This window comes from Sceloporus undulatus, chromosome 10 (genome assembly GCF_019175285.1).
Source record: "Sceloporus undulatus isolate JIND9_A2432 ecotype Alabama chromosome 10, SceUnd_v1.1, whole genome shotgun sequence".
Classification (NCBI taxonomy): Eukaryota; Metazoa; Chordata; class Lepidosauria; order Squamata; family Phrynosomatidae; genus Sceloporus; species Sceloporus undulatus.
In genome coordinates, this window is record NC_056531.1 from 968,249 (window position 1) to 995,935 (window position 27,687).

A 27,687-nucleotide genomic window follows, 5' to 3' on the forward strand; every position below is an offset into this window, starting at 1 on the left:
GAGTTTGCCTTGGTCTTCCCGGCCTGTGGGGGCGGGGCTATGAGCCAGCTGCTGAATAGTCATGAGGGGGCGGGGCGCGAGGGGCCCGGCGGCAGCTGGCGGCTGGGGCCCTTCGTCCTTGGCCCAGGCATGGCGGCAGCAGCAATAGCAGCGAGGCGCGGCGTCGCGGCTGCCAGCGGTAAGGGTCCAAAATGGCGGGCGGCAAACGGGGTGATGTCCCCCCTCTGGGCCTCCCGACTTGGTACGGCCCAGGCGCCTCTCGCGGAAGGAAGGGTCCTGCTGGCTGTCTGGAGCGTACCAAGAGGGAAAGGCGGGGGGGGGAAGAAGGTTGGGAGGGAAGTGTGTGTGTTTGCCTCTCGACGACGGCGGCAAAATGAGGCGGGAGGGGGGAGCCAGTCCCTGAACTGGGGGGCTTTAGGGACCATGTTGCTCCCTTGGGAGCTGTAGTTCGGAGCACTAGCTTTCCCAAGCCCTGGACAGACTGGAGAGACCTCCCAGCCAAGAGGGGGCCCTTAGGGACCCAGTCCCAACAGCTCTGGGAGGGCCTCAAGGCGGGGCTCCTATCGTTGTCATTATTATTATTGAGAAAGCCATGGGAGGGGAGGGGGACCGTTTGCAATGGTTTTGTGCCCTCCTGCATCCACACAGCAGAATTAACCCGGTTTGACAATGCTTTGACTGCCAGGGCGCCATGCTCTGGAATTCTGGGAAGTGTAGTTTATTGGAGTCCCAGGCCCAGGGAAGAGGGGTGGGCAAGGGGTAGTTTTTGGATTTATTTTACTTGAATCCCACCTTTCTCCCAAGTTGGGACCAAAGGCAGCTCACAACATATATATATATATATATATATATATATATATATTCACACATATATACACACTCATCCCTCGATATTTGCGGCTTTGATCTTTGCGGATGTGATTATTCACAGATTTGGTGACTATGTCATCTCTAGGAATCTCTAGGTCCTCCAGTGCAACTCGGTGGTCAACTTTAACTAAAGGTGGCACTGAAAGACCTAGAGAGAGGACTCTGCTAGGCCTTTGTAGCTCCTCCAGTGTCAGCTCTATGGTCAGAGATGTTGACCACAGAGTTGCAGTATGGAGGACCTAGAGATTCCTAGAGAGGCATTTTTGTTATTTGCATTTCCCCCATATTCACAGGGGTCTTGTGCCCCTGACCCTAGCAAATATGGAGGGACACCTGGTAGCGGCCACTTGTCCTGAATTTGGAGAGATGTAGCCCCAAATGCTCATCTTGGACTCTGAGCAGGGGCTGACCAGCTGGCACTGGGGGGCGTGAGGTTGGCGAGGCTGGAGACCAGGCCATGGTGGTTGGGTTTGGGCAGCCCTAGCTGGGAATAGACTTCCCTTCACCTTTCTGCTGAGTTGGCTTGGAGCCACTGGGTGTTTCCCTCCTTCCTGCCTCTTAAAAGCAAAGAGATGAGCCCTTATCTGGGTTTTTTACAAGCCGGAGGGCTCAACCATTGCCTTTGCTCTACAGAACCTTACAGAGGATTAAACATATGCCCCTGCTATAAACCAAAGCTATAGCCTGCCATCTTCAGTCGGCGCTATAAAACTAAACCCAAAGGTTGGGCTGGGCTGGGTATGTAGGATGCTTAAAGCAGCTTAGAGTGGTGAGAATCATTTTAAGGCAGAGATAGGCGCAAACCTGTGTTCTCATGGTCCATAACCGTTGGGGCCAGTGGGCATTTCAGCCATCATTGGAGGTACTGGCCATTCCAAGCTTTGGAGTGGATCTTGCCGCGTGCCCAGGATTTGAACGTTCATCCCACTCTTTCAGAAAGAGTTGTAGCCTAGGCCCATTCAGTCAGCTGATTCAGGAACCAGGTCCTTGGAAACACCCATTATACCTGGGCAGAGGGGTTTTGTTTTTGTCCCATGCCACAAGCCAGATCAAAACATTTTTTGCCTTCACCATTTCACACTTTTCCATTTGCAGCTTGGACTTTGAAATGCACGCGTCAGTTGCACATGGTGTATCAGACAGTCGACTTGCCGGAGACACACCAGATGCTTCGCCAGACATGCCGGGACTTTGCTGACAAGGAGCTGGCCCCCATTGCCGCGCAGGTGGATAAGGAGCACCGCTTTCCGGCAGAACAGGTATATGCGACTCTTTGCCCATGCCCCTGCTCTTGACTGGCCCCATCATAGTCCAGCAATTGGCACATCAGGAAACATTGTGCAATGGGACATTTTGTGCACTGCCCCATTGTGCACTGTTGCCGTTTGATAGCATGGTTGTGTACCATGTCAGCGATGTAGCTCTGTCATTGTGAAGTTAGGCATCGTAGCCTCGAATGCAGGCTCTCAGCCTTCGATCCTATGAAGGGAGAAAACTGCAGCTCTTGCCAAATGGCAATGAAAAGTAACCAGTTTCTGTAGAATTGCTTTCATTTGGTTGTTCACTGGGAAGCCGTTTCTACCAGCACAAGCCTCTTTCATGGATCCGTTTCCTAACGTCGTCTTTTCCTCCCTCTCCAGATCAAGAAAATGGGGAGTTTAGGACTCCTAGCAATGGATGTACCTGAGAAGTATGGAGGAGCAGGGCTCGATTATTTGGCATATTCGATTGCTGTGGAGGAGATAAGCCGAGGCTGTGCATCCACAGGCGTTATCATGAGTGTCAATAATGTAAGTCCATTTGGGGTAGTACACTTGGACCTGTCATTGCTTTTCCCCTCTGTTTTGAATAGTGCTGGTGACGGCGCATCTCTCTTTTTGGGTTCCTTCTACTCATGCTGGAGATTGACAGAGAGACATTTTGTCTTTTAAGTCCCTCTATTTAGGACCAGTTTTGAAGTTTGGGTCTGAAGAGCAGAAACACAAGTGGATTACGCCCTTCACCAATGGGGACAAAATAGGGTGCTTTGCCCTCAGTGAACCAGGTAATTTGGGTAGTGGGTGCTTCCCTAAAGTGTGATCCCACTGCCTTGCAAGCTCAGAGAGGTTAGGGGACTTGGGCATCTCTGCCATACCTTGCCACAATGCATTATTCCATTAAGCTTGTGTAATATATGAATTTAGGCCAGGCTTTGCTCTTTCATGAGGTAGGTCTTTTATGAATATAGTCACCTGAGGCCCAAAGACTTGGCTATAGGAAAAGAATGCAGCATGGGCCCTGGTAGCTTCAGCTTCATTCTCTGGGGTAGAAAAAGAGGAGATGTTCTTGCCTTCAGGAAGCTTTTTGGTTTTGTCTTGCCAAGGCAATGGCAGTGATGCCGGAGCTGCTTCGACGGTGGCACGGCTTGTCGGTGACAAATGGGTCTTGAATGGTACCAAAGCCTGGATCACCAATGCATGGGAAGCTTCTGCAACGGTAGTGTTTGCTACTACAGACAAGTCTCTGAAACACAAGGTATGTGGGAGGTATCACACATCCCAGGTAGATAATGGCTTAATGCCCATGTAGTAGGTCTACCCTCATTCGTGGTCAGGCTACATCAGTGGTGTTGTCTCTTGGGGACTCTTGCCAGGGCAATGAGGGAGCTGGGGAGCAAGTCTTACAGGGAATGCTTGAGAGAAGTGGGTATGTTTAGCCTACAGCAGGGATGGGAATCATGATGGACTGCAACTCCCAGCTTCCCTAACTCCAGATTGAGCAATGTCTCAATGGTAAGAGCTGTTGAGTAGCGGAGCAGCCTGCCTCATCAGATAATTAGCTTCCTTTGCTGGAGACATTCAAACCCTGTTTTGACCAAGTGGTTTGTTTGATTTACAACAGGCCTTTCCCTAGTACTGGGACTTAACCCAAGATTGAACTAGATGACCTCTAAGGGCCATTATAAGCCTTTGGCTCTTTGGGCTCCCTCTGCTCCTTAAGGACAAGCCTGCCCAACAAGTGGACTGCCAGAACAGCCCATTTTGAAGTCCCAGGCAGGCTGCAGAACTAAAGGGCACCTTGAGAAGAGGAACCCCTTGCTTCCTGTGTGGACATCATGGCATTTCTTGTTTGGTTGTAGGGTATTAGTGCCTTTCTTGTTCCCATGCCAACTCCTGGCTTGTCTCTGGGGAAGAAAGAAGACAAACTGGGGATCAGAGCATCATCCACTGCCAACCTGATCTTTGAAGACTGCTGCATTCCCAAAGCCAACCTCCTGGGAGAAGCAGGAATGGGGTTCAAAATTGCCATGGTGTGTGAATCTTATATACAAATCAAAAGTGGCTACTACTGAAAAGTGTGTGTGTGAGAGAGACACACAGACTTAGGTCTTTCCACACTCCTTCCCTCCATGTGTTCTAGATCTCTTCCTTCCTATGGTCATTCTCCCACCAAAGAGACTGCAAAGTTTTTGATTACTCCTCCTGCTGTAATGGTTGGTGTTCTGCGCAACTTCATTGTGGGGTTTTTCTCCATTTCTTTTCCCTCTTTCAGCAAACCCTGGACTCAGGCAGGATAGGAATTGCCTCTCAGGCTTTAGGAATAGCCCAGGCGGCTCTTGACTGCGCTGTGGATTATGCCGAGAAGAGGCTGGCCTTTGGTGCGCCCATCACAAAGCTGCAGGCCATTCAGGTACAGAGGAACGCTCTGCTCAACCAAACCTTACAGCGGGTAGGGAAACACCAGGATTTGGGGGGGGGCATTTTTATGACTCAGGAACCTGTGGGGTGGTTGCACACATCAATCCTCATATTAACCCAAAGGCCATTTAGTGGCCATTGGATTGTGGGGTTGTTAGAGAGGGAATCTAGTTATGTGGCTATACACCCTGACACATGACGAAGAGGTCATCCTTGAGGACCTCCGAAGGACACCCAGGAGAATGCCTGTGTCATTCTGTCACTCTTTCTAGGCACATGCTTCTCGGATGCCCCCTACTGGCTCTCTTTATATAAAAGTGTTTTCAGTGTGCCTAAGTAAAACTTGGATCATGAGGGCACTGAGCCAGAATAGATATTGTTGTGGAGGGAGTTCTGTAAATTTATTAATGGCATTGTCCACACATGAGACCCTTAAACAAAGTAGTAGTTGTCCCATTTGTTTGGGGATGACCCAAGCCACTTCATGTGAACCAAAAGACAAATGCAAAAAAAGTGTGGCAGTTCATTTCAGTGTTGTTTGCAGAATACATTGCCCCTATTAGGCAGGCTGTCTTCCACTCAGCTCTCAATAGCATCCAAGGATCTTCTTGTAGGGTAGTAGGGCTACGTCAGGTGCTCTGTGTTACCCAGAACAGGTTTAATGTTTGTGCTTCTGTTAAGTTCTTATTGCTTTGATTATTGTGTATAGAATATCAGCAGAAGGGACTATTTGGCCATTTGGATGTTGTGTGTTTGTAGTTTAAACTAGCCGACATGGCCCTGGCCCTGGAAAGCGCTCGTCTGCTGACCTGGAGAGCATCTATGCTGAAGGACAATGGAAAGCCCTACACAAAGGTAACCCTTATCTTCATAGCTATGAACTTCTTGTAGATACCATAGAAAAGGCAAAGACTCATTTTCTTATGGGGCCTTCAGTCTTGAGTGGTCCAGTGAGGGCTAGGACTGGGGGTGTCTAATAGCAAACATAAGTAGCCTTTAGGGAAGTGGGGTGGGACAGACTTGTGAAGCATTTGCCATGTTTCTTTTCACACAGGAAGCTGCAATGGCCAAGCTGTCTGCCTCAGAAGCTGCCACTTCCATTTCTCATCAGGTAAGTGTCTTTTGCTGGTAGATGCAGTGAAAAACTCCTTAGCAACTGAAAGTGGATTAGCAGCGAACTCTGGTCCGCCAGGTGTTTTGGACTTCAGCTCTCAAAGTCCTGACTATTGGCCAAGCTGGCTGGAGCTTCTGTGAGCTGAAGTCCAAAAACAAGTTGTGGACCAACGTTTGGGAACCGCTATAGGTTTACAGGCAGCAAACATTAGCCAAATCCCTTCACTCTTTCTAACTATTAAAGAGTTGGGCAGCTTTTAGCTAGAATCCTATATGTACCATACGCTGGCATAACCCCAGAAAGATGTGTCCTGTACCCTCCTGATGCAATGCCATTGTACTAGGTACAGAAGGCATAGCTCTGGCCACGGACTGGCTGCCAGGGTGTTCCTAGGGGCCATCCAACTATCCTTGTGCACCTGAGAAAAAAGAAGCATTTACTACCCTTGTCTGGGCATGCTGTTTCTTTTCTTCTCCTGGGTGCACTTCTGCACCCAGAGCAAAAGAAGTGTACTCCCCAACCCCTGGACAACCACTTTAGTTCTGCTGGTGATGAATTATGCTCTACCAGCCAAAGTATTGGATTTCAGCCTCTGCATATACGCCAGACTTAAATGACTATGGCAATCTAACTGTCCATGTAACAGCTGCTAGCAAGGGGCTGCTTTTCGATCATGCAGCTTAAACATGTCCTCCCATCGCACATTGACTGTAGCATTGAAGCCAAAGCTTCCTGGAAAGGAGCCATCATTCCCTCAGTGACTGTTAGATTGTTTTATTTCAGGCTATCCAGATCCTGGGTGGAATGGGCTATGTGACAGAGATGCCAGCAGAACGTCACTACCGTGATGCTCGGATCACAGAGATCTATGAAGGAACCAGTGAGATACAGAGGTTGGTCATTGCAGGGCAGCTGCTGAAAGCTTATCGAGGCTGAACTGGGAACAGGGAGAGAGATTCAGTGCCTCCTCCTATCTGCATGTTTGTGCAAAAAATACGTCACCTGCTGATTGAATAGAGGTGAGAGATAGGTTGTTCTGGTTCAGACCATCTGGAAGTTGACCATGTCAGTTGGCCAACCCTCCGCCAATCTTTTTTGAAGGCTGTAAAAGAGTATAGCAGCCTCCGTGTTTATCTTGAGCGTTTTCAAGAAAGAAGTTAATCCTGCAGAGGAACCCAGCGTACACATTAATTTGGGTTAATGATCAAGTCTGCTACAGAAGTCTAACACTGAGAAGGAAGTCTTGCACATTAGGACAAAGTTGCATGGTCAATAACAGTTGTTCCTCTTTCAGATTGTGAAGCTGCACAAGTGCCTTATACCTGTCCAATGAAAAATTACACTACCAGAAGTTTGATTCTACCCGTTGTCTTGTCATTGCTTTATGATATCAGTAGTTAATTAATGTCTAAGCGCTGGACTCTTCCTTGGTGTGCAGTAGTGCTCTGACTGCTTAGAAGCATTCTATGGATGAACAGCAGCCATCTCAGAGACCCACACATTCAAAGGAATATCCTTCTGGCTGCACTGACACTTACTACATCCAAACACCAATAACCTTTCTTTAAACTCTTAATGTGCCTTTACTAATGTGCTCTTAAAATACTGACCTTCAGCTGCTGCCCATACAAGCTTAGAGGAATATGAACAATCCACTTAGAATTTCAGACCCGCAACTGGTCGAGGCTCTAGAAAGCTACGTTACATTAAAGTGGTTGGTGGTATGGCGCACACATGTAACCTGCAGTTACACATATATCATCACTGAGATTCCAGCCTATACACACCATTATTAGCAGCAGAATTAACTAACCCAAAGCCAACTAAAAAGCTTCCTCGCTCCATTAAATCTTTATCACGATCACAGAGGCACACTGCGGTTTCAGTTCTTTCACAGCAGCTGCTTAAAGCTTCCAACTGGAAGACCTGCAATGCAAAAGGATTCCCTTCCATAGGGCAAGGAAATGCTAGCAGTTTTAAGTAGGTAGTGAGCTCTGTCATTTTAAACATCAACCCAAACTAGTGAGAATTTGCTACAAATATTTTTGCCTCTCCCTTGTTTTTTCACTGCACTATGTGCCAAGAGATCAAGTACTACAAAACACGTTAAAAGGATTGAGGAAATCAGGCACTGAGAGTCAATGCCTTAATTACATATAATTTCCACATGGCTTGTTTAAAATAAAAAGAACTACAGGCAGCAAATTAATAGATACTTTGCACGATGCTGCGGCACTAATTGTTGTACAATAAGCAGGCCAGGTTTGGCTGTTACGTCATCCACTTGGAACTGCTGCTGGCTTTCAATGTGATTTTAAATAATATACTCTATGAAAAGGTGGGGTATAAACAGAGTAAAATAGAGGGCATTAAATGCATTGACATGATCCAACATCACCCAACTGCAGGCAGCTTTTAAACGCCTCGAATGCGGATCATAAAGACAGTCTCTCCCCAGATGGTTAGGTATGTCTCTGTCTTGCCAGCCTCCAGACCTGAGTTCGCCTGCTCTAGCTGGGAAGGAATGAGGGCAAGAGAGCCACAAACCCATTACTATACTGTGTGGACTTCAGTGGTTCCTTTCTACCCACACCAAACACTGATTTTAAATTTGGGGGGGACGGCCGGCCACAACAACACCAATAAGGTGGCCGCAGTTAAATCATATCGTCTCTAAGCTGCTAACATGAAAGTGAACACGGACCTGACTGAACAGAAGAATTAATCATTACAAGAACCTTCCATTTTAAAAACACTAAGTTCTAGTCTTTGAGACGGCAGCGAACCATTTGTAAATGTGGGACCAACCTCCAAGAAGGCACAACTATCTAGTAGAGGCTTCAGCATTCTCTTCTCCCATCAACTCCCTCCCACAGTTGTAAACCAGGATGTGTGTTTCTCTAAGCAAAACCAAAGAGCTATGACTTCTGCTCCTCAGCTCCTTCTGGAGGAAAAAAAATCCTATCTCCCAGCCTCGCCACCAATTCCCCCTCAATAGACTCCAGCAGCTCTAGAAAGCAAAGACACCACAAGTGAGGTACTGTAAGGATCATGGACAGAGGCAGAATAATACTCTTTGGCTCAACATTATAATCTATTGGCCAGGAAGCATTAGCACCTGCATGGGATTAAGACCAAAAAGGTGTGCGCAAAGTGAGGACGAGAAGGTGTTGTTAGGTGCCTTCAAGTTGACACTGACTTATAGTGAGCCAAGGTCCAAGTCACCTGTTTTTTGAGGCATCTGTTCAAAGACCCCTTGTCCCAGATAGCTTGACAAGTAGTATTCCACCTGTACCTTTGTTCAAGTTGCAAACAGGTCCCGAACGGGGGCTCCAAACTGTTTTGTGATCAAGTGAAATAACCCAGGATTCAGAATCGATTCTAGCTCTCTTGACTGAGATCCTGCTGAGTCGATCTGGGACATGGAATTCTCACCTCCATGCAGATGACCAAGCCGAATGCGTCTTTATTACAATCTTGTATATGTAAAGACAACCTTGCATCCAAACCCCTGGTAAACTATTAAAGGGAGATGTAACACTGATAAAGGATTTCTCCAATCTGCCTCTCCCAGAGCCGAGACCAGAGCCAGGTGCAATTTGCAGTCAGAAACCGACACAATTGTGGGCATCCAGTGCGTTTGGCAGAACCAAAGTATGTATGGCATCCAACATCCATATTTTTAAAATACAAAAAAAGTACACATTTCTAGGAAGTGTGCACACACAACTATGCTCAAACTGGGGCAGAAACAGCTTTGCAGTGGAAAAAAATGAGACTCTCAACAAGATTGTACTTGACAGGTCTAACCATCCCTGCTTGGCACTATTCAGACCAAACTCCTCCCTCTTGTCATCTGCTGAAATAATACTTTTTTCAAAAGCTTGTGTTCACAAAATGAATGGGCAAGAACATACAATGCAACAGAGTGGACCCATGTTAGGAAGTGTTCCACAGAACTCTGTGAAGTTCTTCTCCAAATCAGTTTAAAACTAGCCAAGCAAATAGGACCTTGGAGTTTCAGGCCAGAATACAAAGGTAGTCATTTTAATGCTCCAGTTGCGGGACAGTTTTTGGATAGAGGGTGATAAAGAAGAGTTAACAAGCCACTTGGGAACTTCATGACAGAAGGAGGGTGGGATGGAAATGGACAAAAGAAAGTGACATGAGGCCATAACTACTCTTCCCCAACTGTTTGAGAAGTAGCAAGGGAGAGAAAAGAGGACCACTTACATTTAAAATTACTCGTAGGACAGGACTAAAAGAGCCATACCATATTAGAAGGAATGTCACAAAATGTAAAAGGATGCCATTTCCTACTCTAATAGGGGCAGGCTTTGAAACCAGTTTGCAAAACGGAAACGTCTATTTGTTGAGGGATCAACGCTCCCCCTCGGAACCTCCGAAAACCAGTTGCTCTTTTGCATGGAAAATAACACCACCAGGACAATGGGTTTAGAAAAGTCCACGTTTTAAGAGGTACAAAGCAGTCGTCATAAACTTTGACCGATCACAACAGCGTAGGACAGCGTTCCCACTTGCTCGCTCTTCTCGCTCTCTTTTTTTTAAACGTCGGTGAATCGGGGGGGGGGGGATACAGCACACTCATGAAACAATGCCAAAAAAAATATTACAAAAAATAGAAAATAGAAAAAAATGTATTTACAAGTCATACATTACTATGATCAGAACACACAAAGACAACGGCTGCTATAATACATGCACAGGGTCCAGAAAGGAGCGACTAAAAACCTGTAATGGATAAGTTATGTGTTTTAAAAAATAAACCCACAAAGAAAAAGGGGGGCTGGAGGCAAAGCGCTTCAGCTTTTTCCCTCCACTAGGTTTGCTACACTGATTGAAAAATCAAATCATCCCATAAAATCCAGGAGTACACTCAGTACAAAAGACTATACTTGTTCCTTTAAAAAAAACAAACCTGAAGCTTCACTCATGGGGTTCGGGGAAGAGACAGCAGGGGATTTGCAGATCCATATACAAGAATGCCAGAGTAAACTGCTCTACATGCTAAAAATTACAGCAAGCCCCTGTGAGCTACAAAGCATGATCCTAGCAGGTTTTTCCTTTGCAGTTATCCATTCACAGATATCTATCTACCTATATATATATATATATATATATATATATATACACACACACACACACACACACATATATAGATATATATCTCACATTTCTATATGTGCATGTGTGTATGTATGTGTGTGTGCGTGCATGTGTGTCTGTGTGTAGAAAAGTCGTGCCCTTATTCAACTGCAACATGACATCTGGGTGTTAATGTAACTTGTTACAACAAAGTCTTTATACTGTGTACTGCAAGAAGTTACTCCATGTCTGTGGATTTAATAAGTCACCTCACACCACAGAAAATATTTAATAAAGTCAACAACGAAAAGTTGGAGGGGGGAGAGATTATAGTGACAGAACAACTTCTGTCCCGGTTCTCCGAAACCAGAGTCCAAAGGGGGGGAAGGAAAAAAACGGTTCCAAAGTACTTGCGGGGTTTTTCAAGAAATTCCGAGTGCGGCGGCAATTTCTTCTTGTAGTGTTCACAAATTCCTCAAGGACTGCGCCGTTTTCCCCATCGAGTCTGTCTCCTCCTCTCCTCAGAAAACACCGGATGGTCTGGCACTCAACCGTAAACAGGAGGAGAGGAAGGAAAAAGGGACGAGCGGCAGCCATGGCAAACTGTCTCCAGTTCCAAGTACAGAGGGAGGGAGAGAGCGAGGGCAGGAGGGGAAAAGCACCCTTTCCCCCCCTATACCTTTGCTCTTTCCTCCTTTGATGCAGAAAATCCATTTGTACAATTTCCACAATCTGGTAAATTCTCCCAAGTACCAGCCCAGCTTCAGGGACGGACAACCAAGCTGTGAGCCAAAAAAGAAAAAGAAAAAAAGGACCAGGCAGAAGTTCCGGTCACTTTCCATCTGTGCCATCATACCTCTAAGAAACGTGAGCTGCTGGACTTGGAGTGGAATGGTTCAGACCACATGCGACGCAGATCGCCCTAAAGAAAGGAACCAAGAGGAGCAGGGAGTGAACATATACCTTTTGAGAGAGGAGGGAAAAAGTCAGAGAACTCCAAGCCAAGGCTATGATCAGATCTCTTCACTCACTAACCAACTAAGCACATTATTCTTGGAGGTGGCTTTACAATCTGCTCAGCACCTTGCATGCTGTCCAAAAAGAGGCATATGCATGTAAGTCACAAAAAGAACTCTGGTGGAGGTGCACTAGGGGGCTGGCAGCAATGAAAAGTGTGAAATGGCAAGTAGAGCAACGTTGATGGAAAATTGTGAACAGGTCCAACCAAACAGAGCCTCTGGGAAGACCTATGCCATTGCAATGCATTCTTTTGTGCTGCTAATATATCTGCGCAGAGATGCCCAGCTGAGCTGTCTCAAGCGATCAAGGGCTCTTAAGCTCTGACCCACAAGAAGAGAACATAGAGTATTTAACAGCTCGCTGCAAACAATTTGCACATTTCACACAGAAAATTGGTCAGCTCTCTTCCAACCCAGGACACTGCCACTGATACAAACCCAGTGCTTGTCCACTGATAATGGATATTTCTCAATATGTACAGCCTGAGGGTGTGAACAGGATTTTTGGAGGTATGAGCCACCATGTATATGCCCCTGTTGTCTTTAAAAAGCAGCCAGAGGGACTGGCCAAGTGGATAAAGAGAGTGGCAAACACCTCTCTGCAGTAAGGTACAGTTCCAACCTGTCTGACAGAAGCTGCCCTAAAACTTCTGCTGATAAGGTTCACCCTGAATCCCAGCCATCCTTTGAACTTACCTTTAAATAGGCCATAGTGAGGAGTGGCAATAAGGTGAATGGTACCAAGTAGAGCAGTGCAGGCTGAGCTGCTCGGTGAATGCGAGAAGCAACTGTTGCTGTTAAGAGCCCTACAAAAAGAGAAGACACCAGACAACGTGAGCACCTGCTGAGCTTGTGCATCCAAGTAGAGACTCTCTATTTACGTATTGTGCAGCTTCAGCCCCTTGGAGAAACTTGCCATTTCGGGAGAAAGGGGTTATCACAAACCAAACAGCCAGGGATAGGCAATGCCCACATGGCTCTGGTATTTTGCACAAAATTCGTGGAACAATGCTTTTTCACAATCCAACACTTCATATCATCATTTTCCACAGCAAATTTCAAAGCATACAAATGGTCTCTCTGGTAGGCTGCAAATAGGTGGAAGGCCTTCCTACAAGTTTGCCTTAAGAGCCCTTGAGTTCTTTGCCTTTTGGGGAGAACAAAAAAGCAATTTGAAGGAAAGGGCAAAGAACTCAAGGTCTGTCAAGGCAAACTTGTAGGAAGACCTTCTGCCTATCTGCAGCCTCCCAGAGAGACCATCGGCATGTTTTGAAACTTGCCATGGAAGATGTTGACATGAAGTGTTGGACTGTGGAAAAGCATCACTTGTGAAAGAAACAAATACAGCAATATGGTCATGTATTTTGCAGTCAGTAAATGTAAAAATAAATAAATAAATAAAATGCATGCAGTTATTCCCCTTCATTTAGATTCCCTTATAGCAGACTGGGTTTAAGAAAACCAGACCACGCCATATCACAATGGCAACTTCTCTAAAATACATTTGTCAGCGCACAACTGCGTATGCAACAGTTGCAGTGTTTTGACCGTTGTGCCTTGCCTAGAAAAGCAACCTACGCCTGCATAGGTCATGAACAGGATGCCACCCGGTGTATTTTGCAGCCATTCCCAAAGGAAAGCTTCTGTCTTTACCAACGGAAGTGATTCAACTCAGTCCCTGCTCGTTTCTTGGGATACCAGACTTTTAGCATATCCCCTTTAAGAACAACATTCTGAGTAATACATAATGCATGACCTCTTCCTCAATCGTAGTGACTTGAGTAATACATTATGTTGAAACTCTTTTTTCTTCTCTATCCCATGGCTTTTTATAAGAGTGCCTTGCCCACTTAATTATTGCCTAGAAAATAATTTGTGGGCAACCTGGCAGGAAAGCTTTGTAAAATCGAATGGAGTAGGTCCTGGAGTTCCTTTTCAGACTATATATGACTTCTAAATTATGATCAGCAGCATGTCAGAGTGAGCAGGCGGCAAGGCTGATGTGTTTTTATTCTTCTTTAGCCGATTTACATAAAAATCTAAAGACTATTCTCAGCATATCTCAGCCCCACTTACCATTCCTTCATGGGGAAAATTAACCAGTGAAGTAAACAAATAGCTACTAGGGAAAATGGAAGAACCTTCAGGACTGTACAGTAGTTAAAAACAGACACATAGAAGGTATGTACTGCATAACTTTCATTCATTTCTGTCCACAGCCCTTTCCCTTACCTACAAAGTATCCAATGAGAGTGCAGTGAAAATAGGAGACTTTTTGCATGCGGCCAGAGATGTTCCCTGGTCCTGGCGTACCACAGGAATCACTGTTGGCTTGTTTCTTATAGTTGTCGTAACGTAGGACAAAGCAAAGCAAAAGACCTGGCATTACAATATCGCCAATGCCCAGCATGGAGAAATGGCTGCCTGTGGAACTGGAAAACAAAGGAGCAAGGTTTACAATGGATTTTGCATCTACCCAAGCCGTCTTTTCTTCTCTAACACTGACACAGTGGCCCTTTGAGCTGGCCTGCTTCATAGGCAGGGTGCAAGCAGGCTTCCAAGATGACAAAAAAGCAACCCTGTAGTTCTTCCCTGAAGGTTCTTGGGCTCACATTTTAAGATGGCATTTGTGCACAACCAACTTTCCTCAAAATGTCACGTGAAGGCCAAGGGAACAAAGAACCTTATGCTTACCTCGGAAATACAAGTTTGCCAGGCAGTGACAAGCGAGGGACATCTCGACCTACGTTTGGTCCAAGGTGCAGCTTCCGGGATAAAACATCTAAGGGGTTATCAGCGGGTTGCGTGGCCACTTTCACCATAACATTGCTATTGAAGATGTAGGCAGAAAAGAACACCTGAGGAGGGAAAAAGTGGAAGATGATACTAGATAGCGCTTGCTTCTCTAGCAGAAAGCTATTGATCCCATCTGCCCAAGTGAAGAACATACTCTACTTTCTTTGAACACTAACATCTACAGCCACCTTGGCCTAGTGAGGAATAACATACTTGTAGGGAAGGAGATCTCTTACTGTCACTAACAGCATGACTAAAGACTTGGGAAAGGTCCCCTCCCACACACATTACCGTATATACTTGTGTATACGTCGACCTCATGTATAAGTCAAGGTCAACTTTTGGGGCCAAAAATATGGATTTTCATATGACCCGTGGATAAGTCAAGGGTGTGCTCCCCTCAGCATCTCCCTCACTGGGCTTTCCTCGCAAAAGAAGCCCAGAAAGGGAGAGGCTTTTGGGTGATCGCGCATCCTCCTGGCGTCTCCTCAGCCAGGTCCCTTTGCTGAGGAAAGGGCCTCGCCGAAAAGAGGCTTTTGGGGAAGGCGATCATCCTTCCCAGCGTCCCCTGAGCGAGGCTCTTTCCCAAGGGAAGGGGTCTCACCCAGGAGAGGCTTTGGGGAAGGCGATCGCTGTCCCCAGCATCCTCTGAACGAGGCTCCTTCCCAAGGGAATGGGTCTCACCCAGTAGAGGCTTCTGGGGAAGGCGATCGCCCTTCCCAGCATCCTCTGAGCGAGGCTCCTTCCCAAGGGAAGGGGTCTCGCCCAGGAGAGCCTTCTGGGGAAGGCGATTGCCGTCTCCAGCATCCCCTGAGCGAGGCTCCTTCCCAAGGGAAGGGGGTCTCGCCCAGGAGAGGCTTTGGGGAGGGCGATTGCCGTCCTCAGCATCCCCTGAACGAGGCTCCTTCCCAAGGGAAGGGGTCTCGCCCAGGAGAGGCTTTGGGGAGGGCGATCGCCATCCCCGGCCTCTCCTCCGCCCGGCTCTTTCCCCAGGGAAGGGGCCTGGCCGAGGAGAGGCTTTGGGGAGGGCAATAGCCACCATCCCTGGCGTCTCCTCATCCAGGCCCCTTCTCGGGGGGGGGGGGGGGGGGGCCGGGGGGAGGGTAGGCGGCGGGCACCGGATCCACCCCCTCGCTGGGGGGGGGCTGGGCCAAGCGGGGGCTGCAGGGCAATCGGTCACCCTTGCCAGCATCTCCCCAGCTGGGGTATCTCTTGCAGAGGTAGCCCGGCTGGGGAGAGGCTTGGTCAAAGTACCACATTGCCCCATAGATAAATCGACCCACAATTTTGGACACCATTTTGGGGCAAAAATTTCTCGACTTATAGTCGAGTATATATGGTAGTTTTCTCCCCAGAAGTTCCATCAAGAGCACAACATATCTTGATCTTTATGGAGGTTCTAGCAGGGAAGAGCAGCTCTAGTATACCCTTGGTTGAAGAATGGTATATTCCTTCTAGCTGGGAAGGTTGTCCTCTTCCACTGAGCATGCAGCTTCAGGAGGGATACATATGCAATGGTGAGGAAAATGAGGAAAGCCTAGCCAACCAGAGTAGCTAAATCAACCCTGGCAATCGATGGACTCACAGATGTGGCAGCCAGATAATCTGCATCATGACACAATGATTCACAACTGGAAAAGAGACACAGGAGTTGTGTCTGGACTTGATGTAACCATGTGAAGTGGAAGATGTGTAGGACTGTGATAATTAATGGTATTCCCTGAAGTAACTCTGCAGGGAAGGGTGCACTGTTGTTTGCAAATGCACTTGAAACCAAAATCAAAAAGAAACTTTTAAGAAGGGTAGTGAGTATCAGTATTTGGCTGTGTCATCTGGTCAGTGTGGCACCCAAAACTCAAGGAAAAGTGCAAATGAAACAAGGCAAACGTAGAAGCAAAACATTTAAAGGTAGTCCAATTGCACTCTCTTTTACCACTTTAAGAAATCTCTGTTGAAAAGCAGTCTATAAACACACTCAACAAACAAATGAGTCTCCCAAGAAGCCTGGAGGCTCTTTGGTTAGGCCAAGCTAAGGTGTGCTAAGGTCTGTATTCTGAACAGGGGCTCTCCTGAATCAGTTTCCCATGTGGAAGAAACCTTGAGAAGGTCACAGAATGACATAGAAGGAAGTAAGACAGCATAATTTCATGCAAGGCAATGGCTTTTCTAAAAATCATTCCCTGACAGATGCAGCCATAAAAAAGTGTGCTGCCTGCACATGTATTACACTGCATCCAATGATTTCAAAACACCTCCAAAAAGCCCATCTCCAAGATCATAATAATGCTTTGCACCTGGCCATAGGGATATGCACAAAAATTAGCAACTCACCCAGAAGACATCATAAATTAATAGGCCTGAGAGCAGCAGACAAGAAACCTTGAGGCTCGGCAACCGGACAAAAGCAATCATTGCAACGCATAGGCCCATGGCCAAAGCTACAAAACAGAAATGCAACAACACAGCTGGATCACTAGGAATGTCTACACTTACTGGAAAACAAAATTATGACTGTAGACTGACAACTGTACCCAAACTTTTAATAGAGTGGCAAGATTTCTTGGACTTAAAGCAAGGGGGAGCAAAGTTTAGCTGGTTTTGCAGCCCTCAACACCTTGCCACCCTTGCCAACTCTTCATGCTTGTCTTCCAGCTAAGAGTGCTCACTGGTACATCGCAGGTGCCCCCATGTAGGGACCCAAGCCCACTGAGCTAAGTAACCTCACTTAGCTCCTGAATCCAGAAAATCCCACACATGACGGTAGGAGTGATGGTGTAAATAAAACAATGAGATTACCCCAGTAAAACATTTGGAACTGCTGGTGTACCCAGTACTTTCCTAAGGCTCAGATCATCTGATTGGAGAAGCAGCGCACGGAAGCACTCCACTGATATGAGCAAATAACCCAATCCATATCGCCAGCACTTACCATCCATGAGGAGCCAATGCCCAGTTAAGACCCAGATCAGGACAAGCATGACAGAGAGCGAGAAGGAGAGCAGCTCAGCAGCCGTGAAACGCCCACAGCAGCCAAAAGATATCCTGAAAAAGATCGCGGCATGTTTAAGATTCTCTTTTAAAATGAGGAACGGAGAAAATACAGGCAGACTGGATTCTGGAGCTCCAGAACAGTCAAAGCAACCAAGCTTTTCTCACTGGAAATGACCGAAGTCAAAAATTCAGGATTCTTCTCAGATCAAGTTGATCTGCAAAGATCCTAAAATAGGCTGAAAGAGTTATTTCAGATGCTTTGAAGTCAGGCCATGGTGGGAAATAGTTCCACAGAAGGGACTTCATAAACATCATTTCTTACAAAAGAAAGTGTTAACCCCAACTCATGGTAACAAGATGGGCTACTCTCTCTCTGTTCCCTACAAGATCTGAGAGCCAGTCTAGTGATGCGCAATCCAACCGCACTAGTTCTCCAGAAAAGCAGGACAGGGCCAGGTGTGTATCTCTTTCCACCTCAAGAACAAAAACTCTGGTGTGGAAAACAAGGCCAAGGCTCAGCCCAAACTGCCCCGCTACCAAGACTAAAGTTCTCTGTTGTGGAATAAACAGGCTCTTTGCACTGTGAAGAAGAAAAACAATATTATTTAGCACCTTACTTGTTTTGAGGTGAACAGGGGCGTGTTAAATACTGGCACATTGGGAGCAGAAGGAAAGCAAAGGCTATTGTTGCAAGGACTAGAAAAACGGAGAGAGAGAAAAAGTCAGTTATTAGGGCAGACCCCATTTTCAAAGTTGTAAAAACACCAGCCCAGTCAAGGATATTAAACACAAATTGTTTGGAATTCACTTAGGGACAGATACATGTTTAGGTGTCTCTTACATGCATGGATGCCTTTTTTCAGGGGCCGCACATCTCACTGTTCCTGCTGCCATCCTCCCCCATATTTTTGCCCCCCAAAACACCGTTTCAGGGACTTGCAGTTGCTACCTCCAGCAAGAGAATCACTGACAGTTGTCCCCATTCTCATGGAGCTTTCTGCAGCCATGGCATAAGGCCCTTGCTGGTGGAAGCCCGCTCTACTGGCAAGGGGCACATTTCCAAGATCCTAATGCCCACTAGCAATTCAGGGGCAGGGGAGGCACATATTTCATAGATCAAATGCCAGTGTTAATATTCATCTCCAGACAGCTGTGAAAAACTACTCATCAACTTGGAAAGAGAAAAGAAAATGCCTGAAGCTGAGGCAATCATAACTTTGAAACAACGAGATCTCTCTCGGTAAGATCTGGGAGCTGCATAGCTTTGAATACATTTATTCAATCAGCCTGGAAATATACATCTGAGGCTAATCAGGCCTTTAAACAGCTAATTCAGAAATGCAACTTAATGGCTAGTAGCCATCCTGGTTGCCATGTAAGACAAGGAAGCATGAGGTAAAGAGAGTCACCTGCTGTACATATTGTAAAGACAACTTGAACCGAGTCAAAGAAGAAGAACATGACTAAGAGAGACACAGATGCACCAATGGGAAGGAACAACGCCTGTGTTGAGTCAATCGTCTGGATACCTGTTGGATTGTTTTTTAAAAACGAAAGCACAATTATTATACATTATCACAGAGCACACTACCAACATGTTTAAATGTTTTTCCCTCAGTGGTGAGAATGGAGCTGACTGGGAGACAAGGAGGACGGGAATTCCCCAAAATCATCCTCCCTAGGATTTTCCAAAACACAAAGCAAGCCCTATATCTATGGGCTGCATGTACTTACATTTGAGCTTGTACCAGTCTCTCAAACTGCAATCTTAAACAGGCTTAAAAAGAGAATAAGCCTCACTGACTATTTGGGGGGCTTACTTTTGGGTAAAGTTGTGTAAGACTGCATTGGCAGTCTGTAGCTGGCACAGAAAAGTCAACAGAAGTAGTGGCAGCAATACATGTAGTGCACCTTGTATAGATAAACAGATGTAACATCATATACTGAGGTGGGGGAAATGAACACCGTAAGGAAAAAAAATCATTTTGTGAGTGGTCAAGAGGAGACAGTGAAGTGGATCGGTGAACGCAGAACAAAAAGGCAACAGGTTTAGTCATCCCTCTTTTCATAACAATTTTGGAGCACCAGTCTCACATTTTCACTAGAATACATACTATCACCACTTGCATTCATTTTGGTGGAACAGAGCAGGGCAGCCAAGTTATGTGTTGACCCCTCAGGAAGTTGTCATGCTAAAAGCAGCTGTGGGGAGTGGCCTGGCCCAAACACAAGCCTAGAAGACAGTGCTATATATCCCAAGAATGACCACCTCCTTACTACTCAAACCTAGCCCACCGATCGAGACCTCCTTACTGTTGTTTGTGCTGTTGCCATTGAAGGGCCCAGCTGAGCTGCTGCTGTCCTTTTCTTTGTCTTGATTCTCAAAGTCCATATTGAGGGACCTGCAGGTGACAAGCACACCAGCGCATAAAGTTATCTACTTTCCAGTAGCTCAATTCATAGCTTTGATATCCTTTAATGCAGCATTTAGCAAGCGTTCCTTGGAGGCAGCTCAAAAGATTTATTATCGTTATTTGCCTTTCAGCAGAACATTTCAAGCGCTTCCAAAAAACGAAACAATAAACGCAACCCAAAATGCAATTTTTAAAAAACAACAACACACAAGATAATGAAAGAGTAGCCACACAACTTAAAAGCAGCAATCCTAAGAACAAACTAACAGCATCAGTCAATAAAAATATATCCTTAAACACAACCCAATAACTAAACATTAAAAGCTCATTGGAATAAAAAGACTTCATCTTCAACGGCTGTCTAAAAACAAGATGAGAAAGCACAGCAGATTATTTATTTATTAATTTAATAAGATTTGTATCCTGGCTTTCAAAAGACATTTTCCAAGGCAAATGCACAGAATACAAAGCAAAACCATCAGCTTATAAAAGCAACATTAAAGCCAATCTGATAGGAAGGAACTGTTTTTTGGTTGCTTGAAAAAAGAGTACAACTTGAGCGCCAGAAGGAAATCTATAAGTGGAACATCGCTGGAAAAAAATGTTTTGACTATCACTAGGACGATTCTATCTTGCTTTCCAAACCTACCTCGCCTTGTATGAAAGGGGACATACAAGATGGACCCTATAGAGCTTCACATGGTGCAGAGGTCCCAAAGAGTGCTTCACCAGAGAGTTGTTGCTTGAGGCCTCCTGTCTGGTCTCATATGGGACAGATCAGTGTGCAGAACCACACTGGAAAAGCAGATGCACTACAGCAGAAGGGCGAACGCTCACTTTACCTTGCTTTCCAACAGGAATACAGACATAACTCAGCTTCTGAAAAAGAAGCTCCTTTTTCCAAAGTCCCAGCCCCTTTTTTCCTTCTTGTCCTGTGTCCAGCTAGAGGTTTTTTAGCAGCGCTGTCACTAGGAGGATGGCAACGGAGGCTTAGAAAGACACAGCCTTTTAGACCACCAAAAAACAAAACAAGACAAAACAACCAAAAATTATAAAAAGAAGGGAAACATCTTGAGGTGCTGTAAGTTTATGGAATCTTTCAACAGTATTTTTCTCCCTTCCATAACGAAAGAAAGAACAAGGTCTCTGTGATGGCGTACAAAAAGGAAAAATCACTTTGAAAAAAGCAGGAAGTTTAAAATGGAACAGGAATTTTTCTAAAAATAATACAAGTCTTCCGTGGCAGTTCTGGAGGCTTTCCTTCTACTTGTTCTCTTTACAAATTCCAGAAACCATCACTCCGTCCTCCTGGACCACATTAAACATGAGAAGAGACAAAGCTTTCTAACTTTCAGGGTTGCTTTGAGACAGCTGTGTGAGACTGGAGAGTCTTCAAGCAAAGCCTGCCAAATGCCCCAGTCTTCACTTTTAAATAAGTCACGATGGAAGCAACTGCTGTTTCAACCCTTCCCCATGCAGTTGCCAAGAAAAGAAAACATGGGATACCTTCTATCTCTCCTTCCTTTTCCATAAAGCATACCGTCAGAGAACATGGCATAAACATGCATGCAGCTGTCTGTAACTGGAGCTATATATACCATAGACAATAACCTTACCTGAAGCTGCCATACACTATGAGGAGAATGGAAATCAGGAACGTAGATACTTGACTGGAATCCACAAGGGAGTAAGCCCTGAAATGGAAGACAGAGAAGGAGAATACATTACAAAAAGAAAAACATTCCCACTAAATCTATAAAATAATTCTAGAGCTAGTCAAAGTTCATAAGGCACCCAATAAAACATAAATGGAAATGCAACGCTTAAAGTATCCCAGTCAGCTGTACCCATTCATTTTCTCAACGTTCTATCCATTTACAGAGGCACTTAGTGCATAAAACATTTGTGCACATTTGTGCACTAATATGGCGGCGTGTGTGTGTATTATTTCTTGCCCTATACCATAAGATCTCAGGGCAGCATCTAACAAAATCTATGTAAAAGAGGTGCACCAAATGCATCTGAGGAAGTAGACCGGAGTCTACAAAAGCTCATGCTGCCAACTTCATTCTTTCAGTGAGTCTCAAAGGTGCTGCAAGATCTCTCTACCTATTTATTCCACAGACTAACATAGATATCTTTGAATGCTATTTAAAAGAGGAGCAGCTTTTTAAAAAAAATTCAAATGCTCTAAAAGTATATAGCACAATGTAAACAACATAAAATACTTTTAAACAGCTTAGAACCATATTTCTATTTAGATTTAAGATAAGGGCCTGAGACCACAAAGGCACTGATAGGTTTGCACAAGACATTCAGGGAAAAAGTGTATACAGCAGTGATGGCAAATGTTTTAGAGACCGAGTGCCCAAATAGCAATTGAAAACCCACTATCACAAAGTGCCATGTCCCTCTGGCTTTCTAGTAACAAACTATGGCAAACTCTGTGCTGGGGTGACAGCATATGTGTCCACAGAAAGGGCTCTGAGTGCCACCTCTGGCACTCATGCCATAGGTCCACCACCACTGGTATACAGTGTTCAGTACTAGGGCGACTCACTCAGTGACAAATCAATTCCAAACAAGTGAACAGCAATTAAAAATATATAAATATAATAATATGATTTATTTATATTCCGCCTTTTCCTTGCGGAATCAAGGTGGATTGCAAAGCAAAGTAAGCAAAATACAACCACCCTGTCCCTCTCCCACACAACAATTCTGCAAATGTTACATCTTTATTGTATAATGTGGATTCTCGGACTAGAGTCAAACATTGCTTCACATGCTGCGTGCTAAGATGCTCAATTGGAAAAGCGCAGTGGTGCAACTCCAAGATGAATCCTCAGCAGAGGGGGACAGACAACCTGCCTTCCTGACTCTGCAACTAGATGGGAAGAAAGGGTGGTTAGGTTTCACCTGTGAGCGGTAGGGAGGCATTCGGAAAAAGGCTGGGCCCTTGAGACAGACACAGCCTTCGGTGACCTGGAAAAGTATTAGCTCCGCTGGGGGGCACTGGCGGAGGCAACCTGGGCTTCGGAGGAACTGCAGGGCTGGCTAAATGTATGCAGGAGGCGGCCCAGCAAGGAATGACAAAGCAGGCGTTCTTCCGATGGGGAATGGGCAGGCACTCAGATGGGCAATGCTATTAGGACAAACCGGGAAGAGCGGCTGCCCTCACTGAAATGGGTAAACTCTTTGCTAAAACATAACAAAACTCTGCCTCAAGGAAAGCTTCCTCCTGTGATCTGTAAAAATTGTGGAAGTTAAGCAACTTTGCAGAGACTTGTCTACATTTGACATAATCCGTGTGACTGAATGCTACTGCTGCTACTTAATCCATTAAAATGCCACAGGACCTCTTGCCTCTGCTTCTAGTTCTTCTGCCATTTTTCTATATAGTCATAGAATAACAATGTGCACGCCAGCTGAGATGTAACATCACTGTGTTTGATGTCAAACTTCAGGGCAGCCAGCTCAGATTCCAGTCTTCACCTCGGCACCGAAAGGTGAACAACACTGGATTTATGTGGCCCTCTTCTCCGCAATCCTTTGCACGCTGAAAACACTCCAAAATAGATACAAAATCAGATTAATATCACTCTGCCTTCTCTCCAGAGATTTCTAGATGGCCTATGACAGATCCATAATTTAACCATTATAAAATCTGTCCAATGGATTTCATAATTTAATACAAAACGGCACCAAAAACCAGAATGCAAGAGCAATAAAAAGGTTGTAAACACTAAAAAATACTCCCCAATTCAAACAGCACATAAAAAGTGTCATACAAAGATTATCTCAACACATAAGCAGGCCTGTGGAGGAGGGGTATCTCAGGGCTTTAAGGGAGATGCCAGCACTTTGAATTGTGCTCAAAAACAAAGTGGAAGTCAGTGCAGCTGTTTCAGCAAGGAGTCACATGCTCCCTGTGCGCAGCCCCTATTGACAATTGGGGTGTTGCATTTTGGATCAACTGTCATTTCCAAATATACTACAAAGGCACACCTACATAGAGCACACTGCAGTAATCTGGGCATGATATCAATAAGATATGTGTCAGCCTGGTCAGGTCTTCAAGACAGCCCTGTCATAGGTTCATCTTAGGGTTGCCCTAAGTTGAAAGTGACTTGGCACACAATGGCAAGACATTAAAGAGATGCCAAAGAGACGTTTTCCCCAAGATTTCTCTCCCCCCAGTAATAGTCTCACCACAGCTTCATTCAAACATGTAGTGACTACATCCCCTGCAATGAGGCACATACCGCTCCACCAGGTTCTGGCTCTAGTCCACTTCTAGCCACTCAATCCAACACTGATAGCTTATGAAGAAGTCAAAGCAGACACATGCTTAGAACCTGAACTGGTGATAAGCCCATTTGCCAGACTCGGAATGAAAATGTGTATAGGTTTTCAAGCACGTTTTTTTCAACAGCTTGCAATACAAAATATGTAGTAAAAGTTAATCACCCTTAAAGACAATTAGTTATCCAAGCAGAAGGTAATGTGAGGTGGACAACTGATCAAATTCAGGTGGACAACCTAAACGCAACTAACACTGGGTTAGACAGATCTTGCTCTGATCCAGGGAGAAACGCACATTCAAGTAAAAGTGCACACTCAGGATCATCTAACCATTTTAAGTCACAGAAAATATACAGCCAGTGATCCTGGGCATGTACACATACTTGGCAAATGTGGGCACAAATTGGCAAATCATAGGAATTGTAGTGTTTGATTGTATTTTTAAGGAGAGAAGAGAGAGAGAAAGATTCAGCAAGGATGAGGCCTGCCCAACTCTGGTGCTACAGACTGTATCGGCTAGTTTGTCCTGTGACCTTACCAGACGTATAATGGATTCCTCACTTCCCACCCTGAGCAATAAGTACTTGCCCATAAAAGGTGTCAGCAATAGCTGCTTGGGCAGAGACTGTCTAAGCCATGAAAAGCAAAGTTGACAATGTAGTACTCTTTTCCAAGGAAAGACTCCTGGGTGAGTGGTTGTCTTCCCAATGGCAAGAGGCAGATTAAGAGGGAGAATGAAACACCCCCACACAAGGGGCAGACCCAAAGACACACAACAAGCACTGTTCTGCCACTTCTCCGGGTGTCAGCCTCCCGTCTTCTACAATGATGGCATTCTTGTGTACAAACACAACAAGCCAAGTAGTTAGTTCCCTAGCCTGTCACAGACAGCACCACAGATCTTTACCTAGAGAACAATCCCATAGACTCCACTCCCCTTACACTGTACAATGACGTATCGCCAGATACTCAATATGAAACAAGCCTTTCCAGGCATTCCACCTCCCCTTTTCTAGCAGTTCTCATTGAAACCAGAAAGCCTCAATATCAGCTGATATATGTGATACTAGTATGCTCAGGGAAAAATACTGTACCTTCCATATTGAAGTCAACTATATTGCAACCCTACAAATAACTTCACGTTCTAGCCCACAAATATTTTTAGCCCAGAGGCCAACATGTAGGTAATTTGTGCCCATTGCTAGCTTGGAATATACCGACAAAACACAGAGACAATCCAGTGCCCTTCCTATTTAAAGATGCTTCCCTCTCTACTTGCCTGAAGGCAAATCTTAGCTGCCACAAGCAGTTAAGCAAGTGGCTATTTACATGCCCAGCATATTATTTCTGTTCTGCTTCTGACAACTTGGTTGTGGCTCCAAGAACGTGGCCAACAACCCTACGAATGTCTTCACACGCCATGCTGCTTCTCTGGCTTCCAATGCCACGTCACAAGTAATTTTAAAGCTTCCCTCTGGATCAGACATGTTTGCCATGCATGGAGCACTTGGGGCTGCTGCTTGAAAATGCTCATTCCTAAACTGCCGCCCCCTTCACCCACACAATGCACAAGCAGCACAGAACTTTGCATTCTGCCCGCTGGGCCTCAGGAAGGCACTGCCCAGCAAAACCAGATCATTCCACCAGATGGCGCAGACTTGGCTTCCCATGAGTTGTGTGGCACAGCACAGTTCTCTCTCTTCGACTCTATGGGACAGGGCTTCCATGTACTTGAAAGGTATGTCTGAACCCAAACCTAAAAGACCAATCTGAGAATCATTTTGAACTAGAAAAATGACCACATACAAGTTTAGTTCACTGATCATTTCCAAGTAATTTTACTGTCATTCCAACAAGGAATTTGGGGCATCGCACACGGAGTTATCCCACTATACTCTCCTTCTGCGGACAGTAAGTTCACAAAACCTACTCAAGCTCTGAATGCTTGTACAGAGACAGAAAATCTATCTGATCCAACCCAATTTTACTAATTGTATTGATATGTATTCTAAAACCCTGTGAATAGCAAACAGGGAAGTGTAAATAAATATTGAACCTATACTCCTGGACACCTTTTCAGCCCCAAAGGATGTTTCAAGCTTGGAGGAAGCATTCCCATGGGCAGGCACACACACACATACCGCTTACTGCACTGACATATATAGGTCTTGTGGGGTGTGTGAGAAAATCTCTTCTATCCGGCAGGAATCTGGACTAAGACGGCTGTCTCCTGAAACGATAAGTGATGGAAAATAATAATCTGAGAAGTTAGGGTTCTCTGCTCCTGCAGCTCAGCTGAGCAACTGGGCTGCCGGGAAATGTGGGAGGGATTCTTGCCAGCTTCAGGAGTCATGCAGGGAGAAAAGGCCAAGGGCTGTGAGTTGTGCAACACTTGCTTAAACCTGGAGCAACAGCAGCTTATCGGAGCTTTGAAACCATTTTCGCGCAAACCATTCTGACCTGCGAGGAAGAGAAAGAACTGCCACTGAACGTTTGGACACATTTGCTATACAAAAGGAGGCAAACAAAAACTACCTGCACAAAGGAAATGCAAGCAGACAATGAAGGATGCAAGAAAGGATACCCAAGAGCATGTTGCGAAAACCACCAAGGCCAACTACTGAGATACCTCAGGACCAGAAACAGCTTGGGGAGGGAGTTATACTGTCGGAGCACAACTAAGCTAAAGAAGAAGAAAAATATGGCAAGAAAGCTAAATAAATTGTTTGAATCTGTATTCGCTGCAGAAGACGCAGTGTAGATATTGGTGCCTGAGCTGATATTTTCAGGAATGGCGTCTGAGGCACTGTGACAAGAGTAGAAGTTCTAGATCCTACTGACAAACTAAAAACAAATGAATCACCAGATCCAGATGGTAACCATCTGAGAGCCCTTCAAGACCGCAAAGGCAAAGCTGCACCTTCTAGCAAAAATGTGTGACATATTCCTATAACTGACCTTTCCACCAGTGGTCTGGAGAGCAGCCAACGTAGTAGGAATATCTTGGCTAGTTAGGCCACTTAGCCTGTTAGTTCATGGTAAACAGGTGGAAAGCGTTATTAAAGATAAGATTATCAACCACGCAGAAGGGCAAACCTTCTAGTAACGAACAGCAAGAGAACAGAGCAGGACTGAAGTGTCAAGTCTCACAAAGGAGCTTTGACTCAGCAAAGCCTCCAAGAAACAATACAAGGACAAGTGTTTCCTAATTCATAAATGAACTTGCATTTGGGGTGAAGCCAGAGCTAGCCAAGTTTGCTGTTTACACCAAATCATTTAGCCTGCTGCGAGGAAAACAAACCAAACAGCTTCAAAATTCAGAGCTCTGGCCACAACACACTACCACCTCCAGAATTCCACAGCACAGAATCATGGCCATTAAAGTGGTGTCAACC

General features: G+C 45.4%; 3 protein-coding genes across 4 annotated transcripts in view; 1 reads left to right on the forward strand and 2 right to left on the reverse strand.

The window, feature by feature from the left end:
* The first annotated feature begins 24 nt into the window (after window positions 1–24).
* On the forward strand, window positions 25–7,023 carry ACADS (acyl-CoA dehydrogenase short chain). The gene is made up of 10 exons (XM_042441794.1): window positions 25–178; window positions 1,966–2,129; window positions 2,511–2,660; window positions 2,803–2,914; window positions 3,233–3,384; window positions 3,989–4,159; window positions 4,402–4,539; window positions 5,307–5,402; window positions 5,602–5,658; window positions 6,445–7,023. Exons 1-10 carry the CDS (start codon window positions 40–42, stop codon window positions 6,595–6,597), a joined length of 1,332 nt encoding a protein of 443 aa, XP_042297728.1. The 5' UTR covers window positions 25–39; the 3' UTR covers window positions 6,598–7,023.
* Window positions 7,024–10,110: 3,087 nt separating this feature from the next.
* Window positions 10,111–27,687, reverse strand: part of SPPL3 (signal peptide peptidase like 3) — a 32,328-nt gene continuing 14,751 nt past the window's right edge. Inside the window, exons 2-12 of one of the 2 annotated variants that reach the window (XM_042442000.1) lie at window positions 21,604–21,681; window positions 20,830–20,992; window positions 19,887–19,975; window positions 18,983–19,102; window positions 18,191–18,269; window positions 17,512–17,624; window positions 16,914–17,020; window positions 14,481–14,644; window positions 14,019–14,218; window positions 12,483–12,592; window positions 10,111–11,689 (exon numbers count right to left, since the gene is read on the reverse strand). In XM_042442000.1, coding sequence (XP_042297934.1) covers window positions 11,618–11,689; window positions 12,483–12,592; window positions 14,019–14,218; window positions 14,481–14,644; window positions 16,914–17,020; window positions 17,512–17,624; window positions 18,191–18,269; window positions 18,983–19,102; window positions 19,887–19,975; window positions 20,830–20,992; window positions 21,604–21,616 — 1,230 coding nt within the window. In that variant the 5' untranslated portion in view covers window positions 21,617–21,681 and the 3' untranslated portion in view covers window positions 10,111–11,617. The remainder of the gene's footprint in view (window positions 11,690–12,482; window positions 12,593–14,018; window positions 14,219–14,480; window positions 14,645–16,913; window positions 17,021–17,511; window positions 17,625–18,190; window positions 18,270–18,982; window positions 19,103–19,886; window positions 19,976–20,829; window positions 20,993–21,603; window positions 21,682–27,687) is intronic. The other variant, XM_042442001.1, reaches the window with a different exon arrangement.
* LOC121916670 lies at window positions 14,651–15,653 on the reverse strand. The gene is made up of 2 exons (XM_042442002.1): window positions 15,008–15,653; window positions 14,651–14,961 (listed from the first exon to the last, which is right to left on the reverse strand). The coding sequence occupies exons 1-2, from the start codon at window positions 15,622–15,624 to the stop codon at window positions 14,946–14,948; spliced, it is 633 nt and encodes a 210-aa protein (XP_042297936.1). The 5' UTR covers window positions 15,625–15,653; the 3' UTR covers window positions 14,651–14,945.